The 14,823-nt window shown below is 39.2% G+C and overlaps 1 protein-coding gene across 2 annotated transcripts in view; it reads right to left on the bottom strand.

Annotated features, from left to right (window-relative positions):
* DSCAM (DS cell adhesion molecule) overlaps positions 1-14,823 on the bottom strand; it is a 390,238-nt gene that overhangs the window by 132,058 nt on the left and 243,357 nt on the right. For both annotated transcript variants that reach the window (XM_054212353.1, XM_054212345.1), the window contains exon 10: positions 11,213-11,386. In XM_054212353.1, coding sequence (XP_054068328.1) covers positions 11,213-11,386 — 174 coding nt within the window. The remainder of the gene's footprint in view (positions 1-11,212; positions 11,387-14,823) is intronic.

Genomic DNA, 14,823 nt, shown 5'->3' with positions numbered 1-14,823 from the left:
TTTTAAAACAAAAAAAACCCAAATCCAAACCAACTCCTAGCACTTTATGTTTAAATTCCTAAATAGCCACCTGCTTTGCTAAGCATCCTTCAGCATGTCACTGATAATGTGAAAGACAATTTTCTACACACTATTTTTATAAATCAGGGTTCTGCTTTAAGAATGAAAAAATGGCTTTAGGAACATAATATTTAGGATGCATTTTTTGGAGAATGTATCTTTGGGGATTGAATTTAATCCAAAAAATTAACAGACAAGAAGAACTGTGTTTAATGAAGGCAGGATTCACATCATAGCTCTAAATCTTTTTCTGCTAAAAAACTAGGAGTGTAATTATTTTTGCTGCAAAGATTTGAAATCAGTCACCTCCATCTAATCAGCTGAAGATCAATCATTTCATGTGTCTCTGAAAGTTGCATTACAGCTAAGTAAACAGCATAAGAAGTACATTCAGGAAAACTTTATGCCACCTGACCACATCTGGATAGGTTTTGTTCCTTTTTGCAGTCTTTCTTCTGGGTGAGCATCAAACAACAATTTATGCCAGTCCCCACACATTCATGCACATGGGCACACAGAGATGTTGGTACCCGAGGCCATTAACTTACATAGATCAAGCAGGGAAAGAGATCTCACTGGACCTTTACAGCATAATGGCATCGCACAATATTTTGCAAAATGAAGTATGGAAGAAGTTTCAACTGTAAAAGCAGGGAGTTTAAACAATGTCTTTGCCAGTACCTGCCCACACTTTGCTGCTCTCTCGATTGCCTTAGAACACATCAGTTTGCACAAGGGAATATGCCAGGGTACAGACTCACAGCTACCACAGCTAAAAAAATTTCACGAGAGCAATCGCATGGACCTACTTGTACCTGCACAGATGGTTCTGTTCTAAAGTTTTGATAAATGCGTACACTGGGCAACTTTCATGAACATCTAAATTCTTATAGCGATGGAACTACAGCATTTATTTCATCCCTGAAGAATCATTTCTCGTCTCTTAATTTGGTCGTGTGTTCACGTGGTCAGTTACACGACGCTACTTTCACAGAGGCTACCAGGAATTTGCCAGGTGGAAGGTAAGCACTGAATAAATGATGATAGAGAAGGTAAAATTAACGTCGAAAAGATGTACATACTGCCCGGCCAACACTATTCCTACACAATCAAATATCCTAACTCAGTATGGAAAAGAAAACAAAAAGTGAATGTGAGACTAATTATTCTGTGGCCTGATGGAGACAGTTAAAAAAAAAAATTGATTGGGTTGGATTAATCATAAGTAATTAGGCCAACAGTAAGAGCTCATTCTTTCATTATCTCCTGCTTTGACAGACCAAATCGATTCATTCCTTAACCCTGCAGGATCCTAATAAGATTTATCTAAAAATGGAGCCATGCTTCTTTAGTTATCTATACCGTGAAGACACTCAGAAATCAATTGGTGTGGCCATAAGTGGACACTTCCTTTTTTCCCCGAGAAACACAGAAACATCAGATTTAAGATACGTTCAAACATCACATACCAAACAAATCTCTGAACGAACAACACAGAAAGCAGCTCTCACACTGATGCAGAGGTTGAATCTTAATGGTTAGGAACGCAATGCAGGGTGAGGGAAACCTGTTTCCCACAAAGCAAATACATCGAGGCTGCTGAAAGAAAATCTGCATTCACAAATCCGTCCTCCTGATTACGCCTGACATGTGCAGCAGGAAGGGGTACAGGAAGCAATGCCTTAAATTCTTTTGTATACAGCGTCTTCAGCTTGTAGACAGCTCTTCTTCCTACCTTGCATTTTCTGTTCCTTTTGTATGCCTCCCAGATGCAAATGTAAATTTTTATGTTGATTATCACAGAATCTATACACTGTACTTATACTGAGTACTATTGCAGGAGTTTCACAGAGGGTTATGAACAAAGCTACCACATAATTCTTGAAAAACTATTTTGAAGAGAAAAAGAAAGTACTACAGAAAATGTCATTTTCTTTATACTTGAAGGCAAAATTGGTTGCTTTAAAAAAAGCTTAAAATTGCACTCATGGAAGCAGTTGTAAGAGATTGTCTTTGGCTAATAGCAACATTTTAGATTATATTTAAAAAGAAATAACTTTCTTATCCAAAGCATAAAATATTTGCATATAAACCACCTTTTTTACATTTTCCTTTTACTACAGGAGAATTATACAGAAAAACGTACGTAACTGATTTGGTGTCTGTGTCACTTGGTACTCAGATGTATTTATATCCTAAACATTTTTTAAGATACTGTAAAATTAATATGTTTTTATTATAACTTAATGGTTCCTTCCTTTTTAATGCAAAAGTTAGTTTTGTACGTCAAATTAAAGGTAGAGATAAACAATCAGCCATAATAAATAAATAAATAAGTATAAAGAATGCTAATGCAGGTCCTACGACAGCATTCAATAATAAAGGACAGTGGACGTGCTGAAAAAGACTGTGCTGAAAAGATTCAAAGTGCAGGAGAACCCCTGATATCTAAGAAATATTGTCATTTAAGACTCTGTCCACTATTTTTGCTGCTCAGACAGCATTCTGCAAATCCTAAACTCAGATGAGAATAACAATGGGGAGCTCTGAAATGGACAGATAGAAGAATGAATGTGGGATGCAAAAGGATTTAAAAAAAAAAAAAAGGAAGGAAGGAAGTGATGGTAGAGGTCTCAGGTTTGCAGGATGGTGACAGCAAGGAAGAGGAAGAAGCACCAGTGGGTGTGAAGGGAAAATGATGTGAGACACGAGAATACCGTATCTCCTCTTTGAGGCCGAGGCTTTGTCCCGCTGGAAGACAGTTGCTTTGTACATGAGATGTACCTTAAAGCTGGCATAACTAGACACAGAGAAAAGAACTGAGGGGAAAGGAAACCAGAAAGGAAAAGAGAAAGGGAAAAACACGGTACTGTAACAGCTCGCTTTTCTGAAATGGAAATAGGCATGTGTACTGCACATACCTGCTAATTTAATTTACATCCCACTGTTGCTTTACAATGCTCTCTTGATTTAAGTTTACTTAATCTTTGTCAGCGAGATGTAGGCCCAACTCCTGATGACATGGCAAAAATAAAAATAAGCAACAATAGATCATGCACGCACTTCCTCCCCTAGAAGCCAACATTAAACCCAGGAAACACACTGCGTACAGGCCCCACCCCACAAATGAAATTAGTACATTCATAGCAGCATCTCTGTTTTAAAATGTTACTCCAGAAAACTATTTGGCTTAACACAATAGAAGCATGAAAATCCAGGGATTTATATACACTATAAGCATTAAATACCCCTTAAGGTAAGTATTCAAGAAAAATGTGACTGTGTACCTATATACGTGCTGCAATTGAAATCAATTTGATTCAAGATAAACCAGTAAACATCACTACAGAATTATGGGCATTGTAAGTGCATAGTCACTGTAGTGTGTACTCCTCTACCTCTACACTGTAGTATGTAATGTGCACTCTACCACATGGATTAAAGGAAAAAAAGAAATAACTTGTCACAATACCGTCCTAACAGTATTTGCATTAAGACACACTTTCGGGCGGCTGACTTTGAGATTTAGAACCACTTCATAGTTTTAAGAAAACATCAGAAAAGTGATGTGTTCTGATGAGAATTTCTGAGATACTCAAATGTAATTACTGTGTCTGCTCATTTCTCTCCCCATCTTCCAGTTCCAGATTCATATAACAGATGTTACCACAGCCTCTAAATGCCATCACATCCAGCTCCGACCACTTAGTTCTGAATACGATGCTCTGAGCGTGCCTTGCAAAGCGGTTTCACCCGCTGGTGAGTTGCTGCGGGTCAAGCAGTGACTTGCACCCTTGGATGGTCTCTGCCTGCTCTCCCAAAGGAGGCTTAGAGGCGGTGCAGTGCCCAGGTGGCAGAGCTGGGAGAAGGGCACTGAACTTCTTTGCAGCTGGAGACGACAGTGAACATCAGATGTTCCACCTGTCCTATCAAACTAGGAGGAGGAGTAATGTTTACTAAACTAAACCTGGTAGGTGAGTAATGAGTAACTCAAAACTGAATAATCCTGAAATTCTGGCTGTCGATTGTCCTATGCTTACTGGCATGTATTTTCCTTAAAAGGTTATTGAGACGTAGTGTGTTCCAGAAGGGTATTAATTCACATTTCACATGAAGGCAAGCCTAAATCTGAATTGTTATGTTTAAAATTCTCTTTCAAGAAAATGATCTTCCAAATTACCAGTAACAATAATTTCCAGAATATTTCCTCTCAGATAAGAGCCTTTCAGGATTACCATTTATTATATTCTAGCACAGTAGGGTTTGCAATATTGTGCCAAATACAATATACTGAAATTTTGGGCTTACTTCCTTGATGAAGATTATTACGAACGGATTATCTATCTAGCTTGTATCAATCACTGCAACGCCACCATCTCAACTGGAGGAGGAGAGCAGAGCAGACCTTCTTTTCAAGTCTTGTTTCATCGGTGTTCAAAGACATAGGAACTGTAATTCTTGATCTGAAATGATCCCTGTTGCTTAGAACTCTACTGACCACAGCTGGCCAAACATTGACACAGAGTTCATTGCACTTTGGGAGCCATGTAAAACCTTCTCTGAATAAACTAGTAATTTAACAGGTCACAAGAGGTATTACGATTGAGAAAGGAGGACATGCAGTTAAAGCATCTGTAGTTCGGCTGTGTTTAAGCATTACTTATGTATTCAGCAAAGGAAGAAAATAAAACGGCAGCTGGAGTACGCACCTTTTGAATCCTATCCCTTACAGGGCTTCCTGAGAAAAGTGAAGATGTGAAAGTATTCAAAAGATCCACTATGAGAAGTTCAATAGAAAGAAGACTTCCGAAAATGAACCCACCCATGCTTCCTTGTGAATGTTGCTATTTGGGCAATATAAAGCTGTGAGAGACAACTATACTGAAAAAAACAATAAATACGATACTGTTGATACAAATGGAAAAAATGCAGCAGCGCCTATGCGCACTTTCTAGCTAGCTAGCCAGCTAGCTGGAGAGAAATCTGTTTCACCTTCCCGCTAGAAACATTGCTTGAAGCCTTGAAGAAAATAAAAAGGGCTGCTATATTATTTTTCTCCTTGCACCCAATTAGAAAAATACCTTTTTAAAAGAGTGAAGTCCTACCTTCCTTCTTTTCCTTAAATAAGAATATTGCAAAGATTTGCATACAAAAGCACTTGAGTATTTGTACTGCAGTACATCTGGCAATTATCTTACAAGAGAAAGCATTCGTTTTAGCCAATTGCCACAGGCTTGGCATAACTGAGAGAAGTAGAAAGCATTTGAATGTACAGAAGAAAAGGGATATTCCAGCTTTCTACCAGCTACCTTGAACATACTTCACGTTTAATTTCACCCTGTTGCCACAGGCACTGTGTTGTTATGACAGCTGATCTGCCATTGAATAGCTGTAAAGGAAAATCAACAAAGGATCGCTTCAGCGATTTTCAGTGCAATTTATTGGAGCTTGTATCTTGCGGCTGCTGCCGCCTGTTGGGGTAATGACACATGATGGGTGATTAAAGTGCAAGTCCCTATATCAAAGCTGTGCCAGTGGTCTGAAGAGGCAGAAAACAGCATTCAGACCCTGTTCATTTCTCATAGTGGGAGGACCTCATTAGGAAAAAAATGGGCTGTTTTACTAGCAAGAGAAAGTACTTCTGTCTAGGGAGAATTTTACTGTTTCAAAGATTTACTGTAGCTTTCTTACAACATCTTTTAGACTGCGCATTTAATGAAAAAAAATAAGTAATTAAAACAGATAGAGAGTATTACAATCCATCACCACTGACTTGGAATTTAAACTGAGCTGTACTGTACTTCACTCATATCCTCATATTTAACACAGTTTTTCCCTTTGTTTGACAAGAAATAGGTGGTGAGAGTAATGGCAAAGATAGGCAAGGGCAGCTCGCCAGCTCATGAGAAAGTAAACTTTGGAATACATGAGTAATTTCAGCTCACCAAAATTATTTTTTGTTTTATTTCCTCTTACCATTTATGCAAGTAACCCAGCTAGAGAATTTTGCCAATTTTGGCCAAATTTGCCCATTGGACAAAAATGCACTCTGAGATAACTGCAAAATAAGTATGAAGAAGCAAATAAATGAAAAAGTCTTTTGTTTAAGGATGGCAGAATGTTAGGAGAAGAAAACAGTAAAACAGAGTGCACAGTCAGACCAGGGGACTTTGTTTTGTTTTGCCGCAGAAAATACTATTTACAGACCATGGGACTGAAAAATGGAGCAAGGACAGATTACGAAACATCAAAATAGCTGGGTTCAGGTGAATTTGACATAGTATGATTGTGGTTTTTCCTGTAAGTATTTTTTGAAGATATTAGAAATGATGATTTTTATCTTAGAACGAATCATAGAACGGTTAGAGTTGGAATGGACCTTCAAGACCACCTAATTCCAACCCCCCTGCCCTGGGCAGGGACACCTCCCACTAGACCAGGCTGCTCAAAGCCCCATCCAGCCTGGCCTTGAACACTTCCAGGGATGGGGCATCCACAGCTTCTCTGGGCAACCTGTTCCAGTGCCTCACCGCCCTCACAGTAAAGAATTTCTTCCTAATATCTAATCTAAATCTACGCTCTGAGTTTAAAACCATTCCCCTCATCCTATCATGACACTCCCTGGTCTTCCTTTACAACATATCATGGATAATTTTTTTTTGCAAATGCAGAATAGGCAACGCCAACCTTACTGATATCTTGTGGGATATATGCATTTTTAATGAGAAATTGGACTAAACAAAGTCGTGCATCTATGTATAAATGCTATTGTTTTCATACAGAAGGAAAAGTAGCAGTTGGACAGACTTCAACATTCCTATATTCTTTATAAGGAATGACATTCCTAAAGACTAAAATAGGCATTTAGAGGCACCCTGGTGAGCAGCGCACAGCAAGTTCTCCATCACGGCTTGCTGGCTTTACTGCAGGTTTTGCAGCAAGGCAAACTCATTTGACTGGCCACATGGGGAGCGTGCCTTTGTCCTGCCTAGATAAAGTTTCACAGAGGGAGCCAGGCATAGACTTCTATCCATTTTCAGAATGAAATGCTGCAGTGCTTCATCCGTATGGTGGGACAACTGCTAGCTAGCAGTGGAGGAAATAGCTTCACTAGATTCAGAATCTCCCTTCATAAGCATCTTTTGGGCTTGTTTGTGTTCATAACGACTATTATCTTTTATTTCTTCCGCAGTAGTAGCTAGTTATGTGATTGGGGCCTCTTTGCTCCATGAGCTGTCTGAAGATGGAGAGAAATAAATCTTGCCAGGAAGAGGTCATGTGGACGAGAGGCACCAAAGGAGGCAGAGGCAGCAGAGACACAGGGTGGTGAATTACCACAGTCAAGACCCAAGGTAGCTGCAGAAACAGGGCACTAGACTCACTTTTACACTGTGATCAGGCTGCCTTTCCCAAACAGCCTTTTTTTCTGTTATTCCACCAGCTCTTGTCATAATTAACAATTTTTAAAGATTTAAAAAAAAAAAAAAATTAGAGTGGTGAAATTTAGCATTAAAAGTATTAGCTGAGATTAGGATGTTCCTGCTGGAAGGAGGTGTGGGTCTGACTGACGGCTTTGGGTTTATGTATTAAACACATAATGCAAATAGTTAAGAAGCATATTTGAGAGGAAAATGAATGAAGCAATTCTGTTTTCTTGGCAGACAGGATTTGTTGGAAATGTTATGGTGATCAGATTAAAACCTTTGTCTCCATACTGACATGAAAATAAGTGATGTATTTAGGAAGGGGCAGGGCTAACATGTCTGCCTCCAACAGATTATTTACATAGGAACATACATACCTTAACGAAAGCTTGATTTTAAGAATGGAAATTTTTCACAATACCCTTCTGTTATATATAGCCCCTAAAGTGGAATTAGGAAGTGTGACGTTTATTCAGATGAAGGCAGGCAGGCAGTCCATTTCAAGCAGAAATCTCTTCCCTTGTGACTTCCAGGCAACCTTTAAATAATTTTAGTTCTTCCCTTCATGTTAAAGGCTCATTATCCTTTATAGAAATTCTTTAGAAGTCTTCTCATCCCAAGCACCAGGAGTCATTTCTCAAGACAGCACTAGATTCCTTATTCCAGATCTCTCATAATTTTCTAATATTGTATGTCTTGGTGAATAAGGAATTTGAGAACTACTTATCTTTGCTTCAGAAGAAGAGAAAAAATCACTGATCGTGATTTTTATGTACATTTCTTGAAAAAAAAGGTAGAAGGATAATAGCTCTTAGGTGAAGTTTCTCAGATTTCACAGTTACCTTTCTAGCCCTGTGGTTCCTGATTGAGCATCAACTCTGTCAGCTCTTTCTTTTCACATTTCTTTTAGAATTCCAGAAGCCTCTTTCTCTTCCTCTCATCTTTTTTCTTTGCACTCCTTTCTCACAAGCTACCTTCAACCAAGAAGTCGGACCAGTTTCTCTGACATTAAGGTGCCATGCAACAAACACTGAGGCACTAAATAAATGTGTATGTGGAATGACTACTATTTCCCTCTTAGCATTAAGAGTCTCATTAAGCAACGCAAGATGGTTTATAGCTTGAGCTGGCTTTTCACTAAGGAAAAGTCAGTCAATTTTAAAGGTAGTCATGGAAGTATATTAGGTCAATGTTTATTCTGTCCACTCCTGAATTACCAAAATAAAAAAATTGCCTACCCTCTTTTGATATCAAAGGTCAATAGCTTTTCTGTTTAGATTCAAGTGACACTGGAAATTCTGGAAGGGTAAGGCATCCAGTCTCATTTAAGAGATTTGTCACAGGATCTATGAAAGGCAACAAATTATCCAGCAATGTTACTAACAGAGTAGGTGGAAACTTTTATCAAACATGGAGGAGAAGAATAACCTGTCTAGAAGGGTTGGGGCGGTACTGGGAAATTTACAATGACGCTGTCAATGTTTAGCATCTGTATACATGAGGTATCAGTGGTATAAGGGACAATTAAGAAGTGGAAGAGGTGGCTGTAAGGGGACTGCTGCCATGTCTTTCTTTCTGAGAGGCAATCTAGTTTTACACTCAGAGATTAAATCCACCTAAGCCAATCTTGGTGCTAATCTTTCTTTATGTTCTGGAAGGCTGTTTCTTACTTACCAACTTTGTTACCCAGAAGTAACTGCCTAGGCCAGGTCTCATCACCTTTGCCTCTGAGTAAAGGTGGCATTTGGAGTGACCTTGTGAATAAGGATCCATTAATTAATAACATAGTGAATTTCATGAAGGAAGCCCGAGGTTTTTATCTAGTAGTAGAACTATCCCTGAGGACTAGGGTCCAGAAAGAAGCTTGTAGGGGAAAGGGAACAGGAACCAGAGCAACCACAGAGAAAATGAAAACAACAAATACAAGATACAGTACCAGAGAGAATAAGGGCTGGCCCAGGCCCTCACTTTGCAGTCACTCCACCTGACCAGGTGCAAGTATTATGTGCCGTAATCACGCCACCAGAACAGGGGATCCAGCTATAGCTGAAGCCCACCACGGCACACTTCCACTCAAGTCACTCCCCAAAGCAGCTTGTCCTTAATGTATGCTTGATTAAAGCTAAAGCGCTGCGTCTTCTACGCACGCACCAACACGCTAAGAGCGTTTGCTCTAACAGCCATGCTGGGAGCAGTACGTGTGTTAGTGTGGATGTGTGAGGGTGTACAGACCTGCTTGCCTGCTATCTCAGAGCCGGAGGGGTTTTCATTAGATTCAAACAGCAACTGACTCTCCAGGGAAGCTCCTGCTCCTATTTGATAAGGGATGCTCTTTTATCACACATGAAACTGCATGCATTGATCAGACAGGCAGTGTGCATAGCTGCCAACCAGAGGAAAGCTGTTTTTCTGTAGCATATTACAGCAGTACATTGCTACTACAGTTGAAGATTGGCCCAAAAATGGCCAGTTATGGAAACCACAGGAGCTGGAACTTCTACTCATCCACAGAAAAAAGTATGCAATTAATATACTTGCTTGAGAGGTAGGGATATCATGTTATTTTTCAGAAGACGAAGACACTATGGTAAATCAGAGTGAAGAGGACATCTGAGGGACTGGGGCTTGCAAATCTGACTAAGCTGACACTCTTCCTTTCAAGGAACTTACTTATTAATTCTCTGACATTACAGCAAACAAACAACACCCCTAAAACTGAACATTAGTGGTCTAAAGTATAGCTCTCCAATGGAGAATAAGTTGGATTTTCCTTCCTTTCAGGAAAAAAAAAAAATCTTTTTACTTTCAAGGGCAAACCTTTTTCAAGCTAATTGACATCTCAGAAGTTCAAAGCACTTACTCAGTCTTCAAAAATCCTACAAACATGAAAGTGCATGACTTGGTGACCTCCTTCAATACTGATTTAATAGGTCATCCAGGAACTTTTGCCATGCTGAAGTGTCAATAGTCTCTTTTTTCTCTAGTGAGAAATTTTATTAGCTCTGCAGCTTTGTTTTGTCATAATATTTCCTCTATATTCTCAGCTATGCTTGTGTTTAAAGAGGTTATAGCTAACATGCACCTGAAAACTAGATTGCTTTTGTCTCCTGTGCCTAGAAAGTACAGGTTGAGGTCGTTGTGTACGCACTCCAGATTCAACAGAATTAGATGCATTTTCTGAAATCTATCTGCTAGTGGCTAAGTCAAAATAACTACTATGGCTGTATCTATAATATCTTATAGTATGTTACAGCATCTTGTGGTATCTACTGTATTGTACCTATCGTATCTATCTATGGTATCTAGAGAATTGATGAAGCGACTTATTAATCCATGTTTTCTTCAACTTCGGAGATTTGTAACAGTTGCTGTGGGTATTTCTCCTTTGTTATTGTTTTTTTACCCTTGACCAAAGATTTTTCGTACTTCTACTTCGTTACTCAGCTGTAGCTCATTGACATGATACAAATTTTTGAAATGAGATCTTAAACCTTTTCATCTTTAAGTCTCCTTTACTCCCTCTACTAAATAATGCTTTTTATTAGCATACTAACTTCCAGGTGTTACCATATGCAGATGAATTGAATTAAAACATTGAATTAAAACCAACAAAACCAACCTCTTCCCTCCCTCCCCCCCTCCCCTCCCTCCAAACTAAGGATGCAGTAGACAAGCCTTTTTCACTCAATGGAAATATCTGGATCACAGAGAAGTGGGTTGGTTCTTACTTTTAACAGTGAGGTACATGGACTTGCTGACGTCTGCTCCCACATCATTGCTGACCTTGCAGAGGTAGTATCCACTGTCTTCTTCCAGCACATGTTTAATCAGCAAGGAGCCATTTGTGAGAAGCTGGATACGACCGTTCAATGCAATTGGCTGGAACTGAGGAACTCCGGCACCTAAAGGAGGACCCCCAAGGAAATAGGTTAGTTAGTAAGGAAAGTACCTCAGGTTTTTTTCAAAAATAAGACAGAAACTATAGCTTCCTCTTCTTAGACGCTCAATTCAATTAAAATATGAATGGCTTTTGGTATCATCATAACAAACAGAATGGTTCTTTGACAAAAACGAATTCATTAAATGAAAAGAAGAAAGAATTCTGGAATGTAGCAGTGGCAATAATTTGCCCACGTTAAAGGTAAAGGGGCAAAAGGAGCACGAAGCAGGAGTGGAAGAACCAGGTAGGGGGAGAAAGAAAATGAAGGAGATTTTCAGACCACTCATGGGTAAAAAAGCACATTTGTTGTACATTTAGAGGCTGATAAATTATTGACAATTACAGCTGAACAGTCATACAAATATGCATCCTTAATGCATACACCAAATGAATTTCTTATGACTAAGAGGCACGTCTGTTGTAGTAAACATGGCATGCTCAAGAGACCTCTAGGACCTTGTTTATGAAACTCTGGGTAACTTGGAAAACCACAACAGTGACTGTGTTGCTTGTTTCATCCTACAGCCAACTGACTGATGACATATAAAATCTCTGTTCTGACATGTTTGTAACTGGTATTTATTTGGACTGGGGGGAAAAAAACAAAAACCAAAAAAACAAAGAAAGAAACAAAAAGCTCAGACTACTAATCAGTCATGAGGTACCACATCTGGCGGTAATATAAAAATGGAAGGTCCATAAAAAGACAGGAAGCCAAAGATTTCTGTATCTGCTTTGGTTTTAAGACAGAAGCTGCTTTTCCTTGGAAATTAGATACTGGATGATTTAGGAAATAGGGAACAGGATACTGCCATACTGTCAGCTTGCCATACTGTCCAGAAGTCCAACACAAGTTCAGGTTCTCCAGCGTTAGGGACTCTCTGAGTGTATATTAAGATAAGGTTCTTGTAACAAAGGGTTTTACAACCTACTTTGGCAGCAGAAGACTGGATTTTTCAGGGAAATCATAAGGTAGTCATCTTCAATGGAATTCTCTTATACTACTTTCTGTACACGAAGTTAATATCTGTCAGCATTAATTACTATATGCAGTTGGCTGAGTCAGCCCAAGAGGAAATACGATGAATAAATACTATGGGGAATGATTTAGTATGAAATAGCAAGCTATAACAACCTAGGAATACAACATCTAGAATATTAAAAAAGACCAGATATGCATAATAAAAATCCTTCTGGTCCTAGAAGAGATTGCTTCGGGGACTTACAGTTACACTGAAGGTCTGATGGCTGATACTGTGAACTTAGAAATGTTAAAAGGATAATGTTTTCACAGAAATCAGTTCTCATTGTTGATTTTTCAACTTATTTCGTCATGTGCATATCCCACTTCCCCCTTTGTCTATTTTTTTTTTCTTTAACAAGCCACTTTTCCTGACATTTAGTTGGAAGGCACATTTATGCTTCACTAAGTCTACCTGTCTGCAGTTGATTGCCCAGGTAGATAGATGCAAGCGCTCACTTCTTATATTTCTTCACATGAAAAATCTGGGGACAATTTGGTGTTCACAGAAGGGAAAGGGCTGATACAGGAGGATAGCTACAACTGGGCAAACTTTTGCATAACAGTTTGCAAAGGCTTCTTACTCTTCACACACACTGTTCCTGCTATTACAGCCAAAGTCCTTCCTGAGCAGTGACAGCAACTCATCACACACAACTGTATGGATGAATCTGCAAGAGCACTACATGCTCATGAATCACAGACTGGTTGAGGCTGGAAGGGGCCTCTGGAGGTTATGTGGCCCAACCCTTCTGCTCAAGCAGGGCCACCTACAGCTGGTTGCCCAGGTCCATGTCCAGATGCCTTGTGAAATACCTCCAAGAAAGAGACTACACAACCTCTATGGGCAACTTGTGCTACTGCTCAGTCGCCCAGACATTAAAAAAGTGCTTCCTTATACTCAGATGGAGCCTCCTGTGTTTCAGTGTGTGCTCGTTGCCTCTTTAAGTCTGAAGGACTTGAAACAACAGATTCTTGATGATTATGGGGTGTCTGTATTGATCACTGTCATTATTCTTTAGAGAGAGTAAGTCCGTTTCCATTAACTGTCTATCCCGATGTACAAAAAAAATGAACCCTCTTTTTTCTATTTTTCACTGACATGAAAAGCCAATGATGCTAACTTACCTGCAGGTGTACAGATGCCCTTTCTACTCTGTTGTGGTACCTACAGATGAGCTATGATCTGATTGCTTTACTCCTGCTAGCCTCACCTCAGTAATTATTTCAGAATTTGGCATAAATCCTGCTCACAATCCAACTGTATAATGTACGTCTTGAAAGGAAGATGTAGCATATATCCTATAGACCTGTACAGCACCCTAGTTAGACTAGGTATTGAAATTGCAGTCATCCATTAGCAAAATATAGGCTTTTGTAAAAATACTGACCTTTTCACCTAGAGTTATTTTGGCCAAAAAATCAAACTGCAGTTTAATGGCTTTGCCTACACGATGTATCTACTAAAGCTTTCTTTGACTTAAAAATCTCAGAGCTGTTAATGGAAAAACTTAAAAACAGTCACTTGATGGTAGAACGTCACTAAAATCAAACCACTATCCCTTTCTCCTTTATTAAGGTGAGCTGCTTATCTCTGCAGTTAATCACAACTCAGCTAGCTTGGCTTGGCCTCCTCCTTCAGCACACAAACACAACAAAACAGAATTCCTTCTTTGTGACATATATTCATAATTAAAAACACATAGACCATTGAGGTTAATGGCATTTGGAGCTCTGCACCCTTCTTGCCACAAACCAGAATGTATTAATAAAAGCAAAAATAGTCTTTAACATGAACATTTCTCTTCCTTCGCCCCTTTTCTTTGAATATAATTTGGACTTATACCCTAAGAAAACCAAAAATGACATGACATAAGGATTTCTTCTCAACAGCACCTAGTTTTGCTTTTTAAACAGTTAACTCATTTAGATTGCATACAGAGTTTGGAGAGTTTGGTTTTTTTGCTGCAACCTACCAGAAGACAACTGACCAGAAGACGCAATCTAGCCGGCAGCACATTTTAATTAAAAAGCAGTCAATTTCCTATGGTTACTGAGGGTCAAGTGGAACCAGTTTTAATGCTCTGTTACACGTGAAGAAAATGTTAAGGCATTATGTAAAGCGCATACTGAATTACTGCTTATGCTAATGCTACCTTTCTTCTCTGCTGAAAAGATATGATTGGCTATGTTATCATGGATTTTGAAGCCGGGGCGGGGGGGAAATCAGCCAAATGCTGCTGGTGAACCTTGTTCTGAGGTTGTTTAGATTAAACCAGTGTCTCTTTTCTCTCAGCTGTCCATTTCATCACTTGCCCGCTAAGGCCGTAGCTAACACAGGCACACATTCACAGCTCCAGGACACCTCTAAGGCAGAC

The sequence above is a fragment of the Rissa tridactyla genome, chromosome 1, assembly GCF_028500815.1.
Source record: "Rissa tridactyla isolate bRisTri1 chromosome 1, bRisTri1.patW.cur.20221130, whole genome shotgun sequence".
Taxonomy (NCBI): domain Eukaryota; kingdom Metazoa; phylum Chordata; class Aves; order Charadriiformes; family Laridae; genus Rissa; species Rissa tridactyla.
The sequence above is the reverse complement of the archived record's forward strand: the minus strand, read 5'-3'. Positions and strand labels throughout refer to the sequence as shown.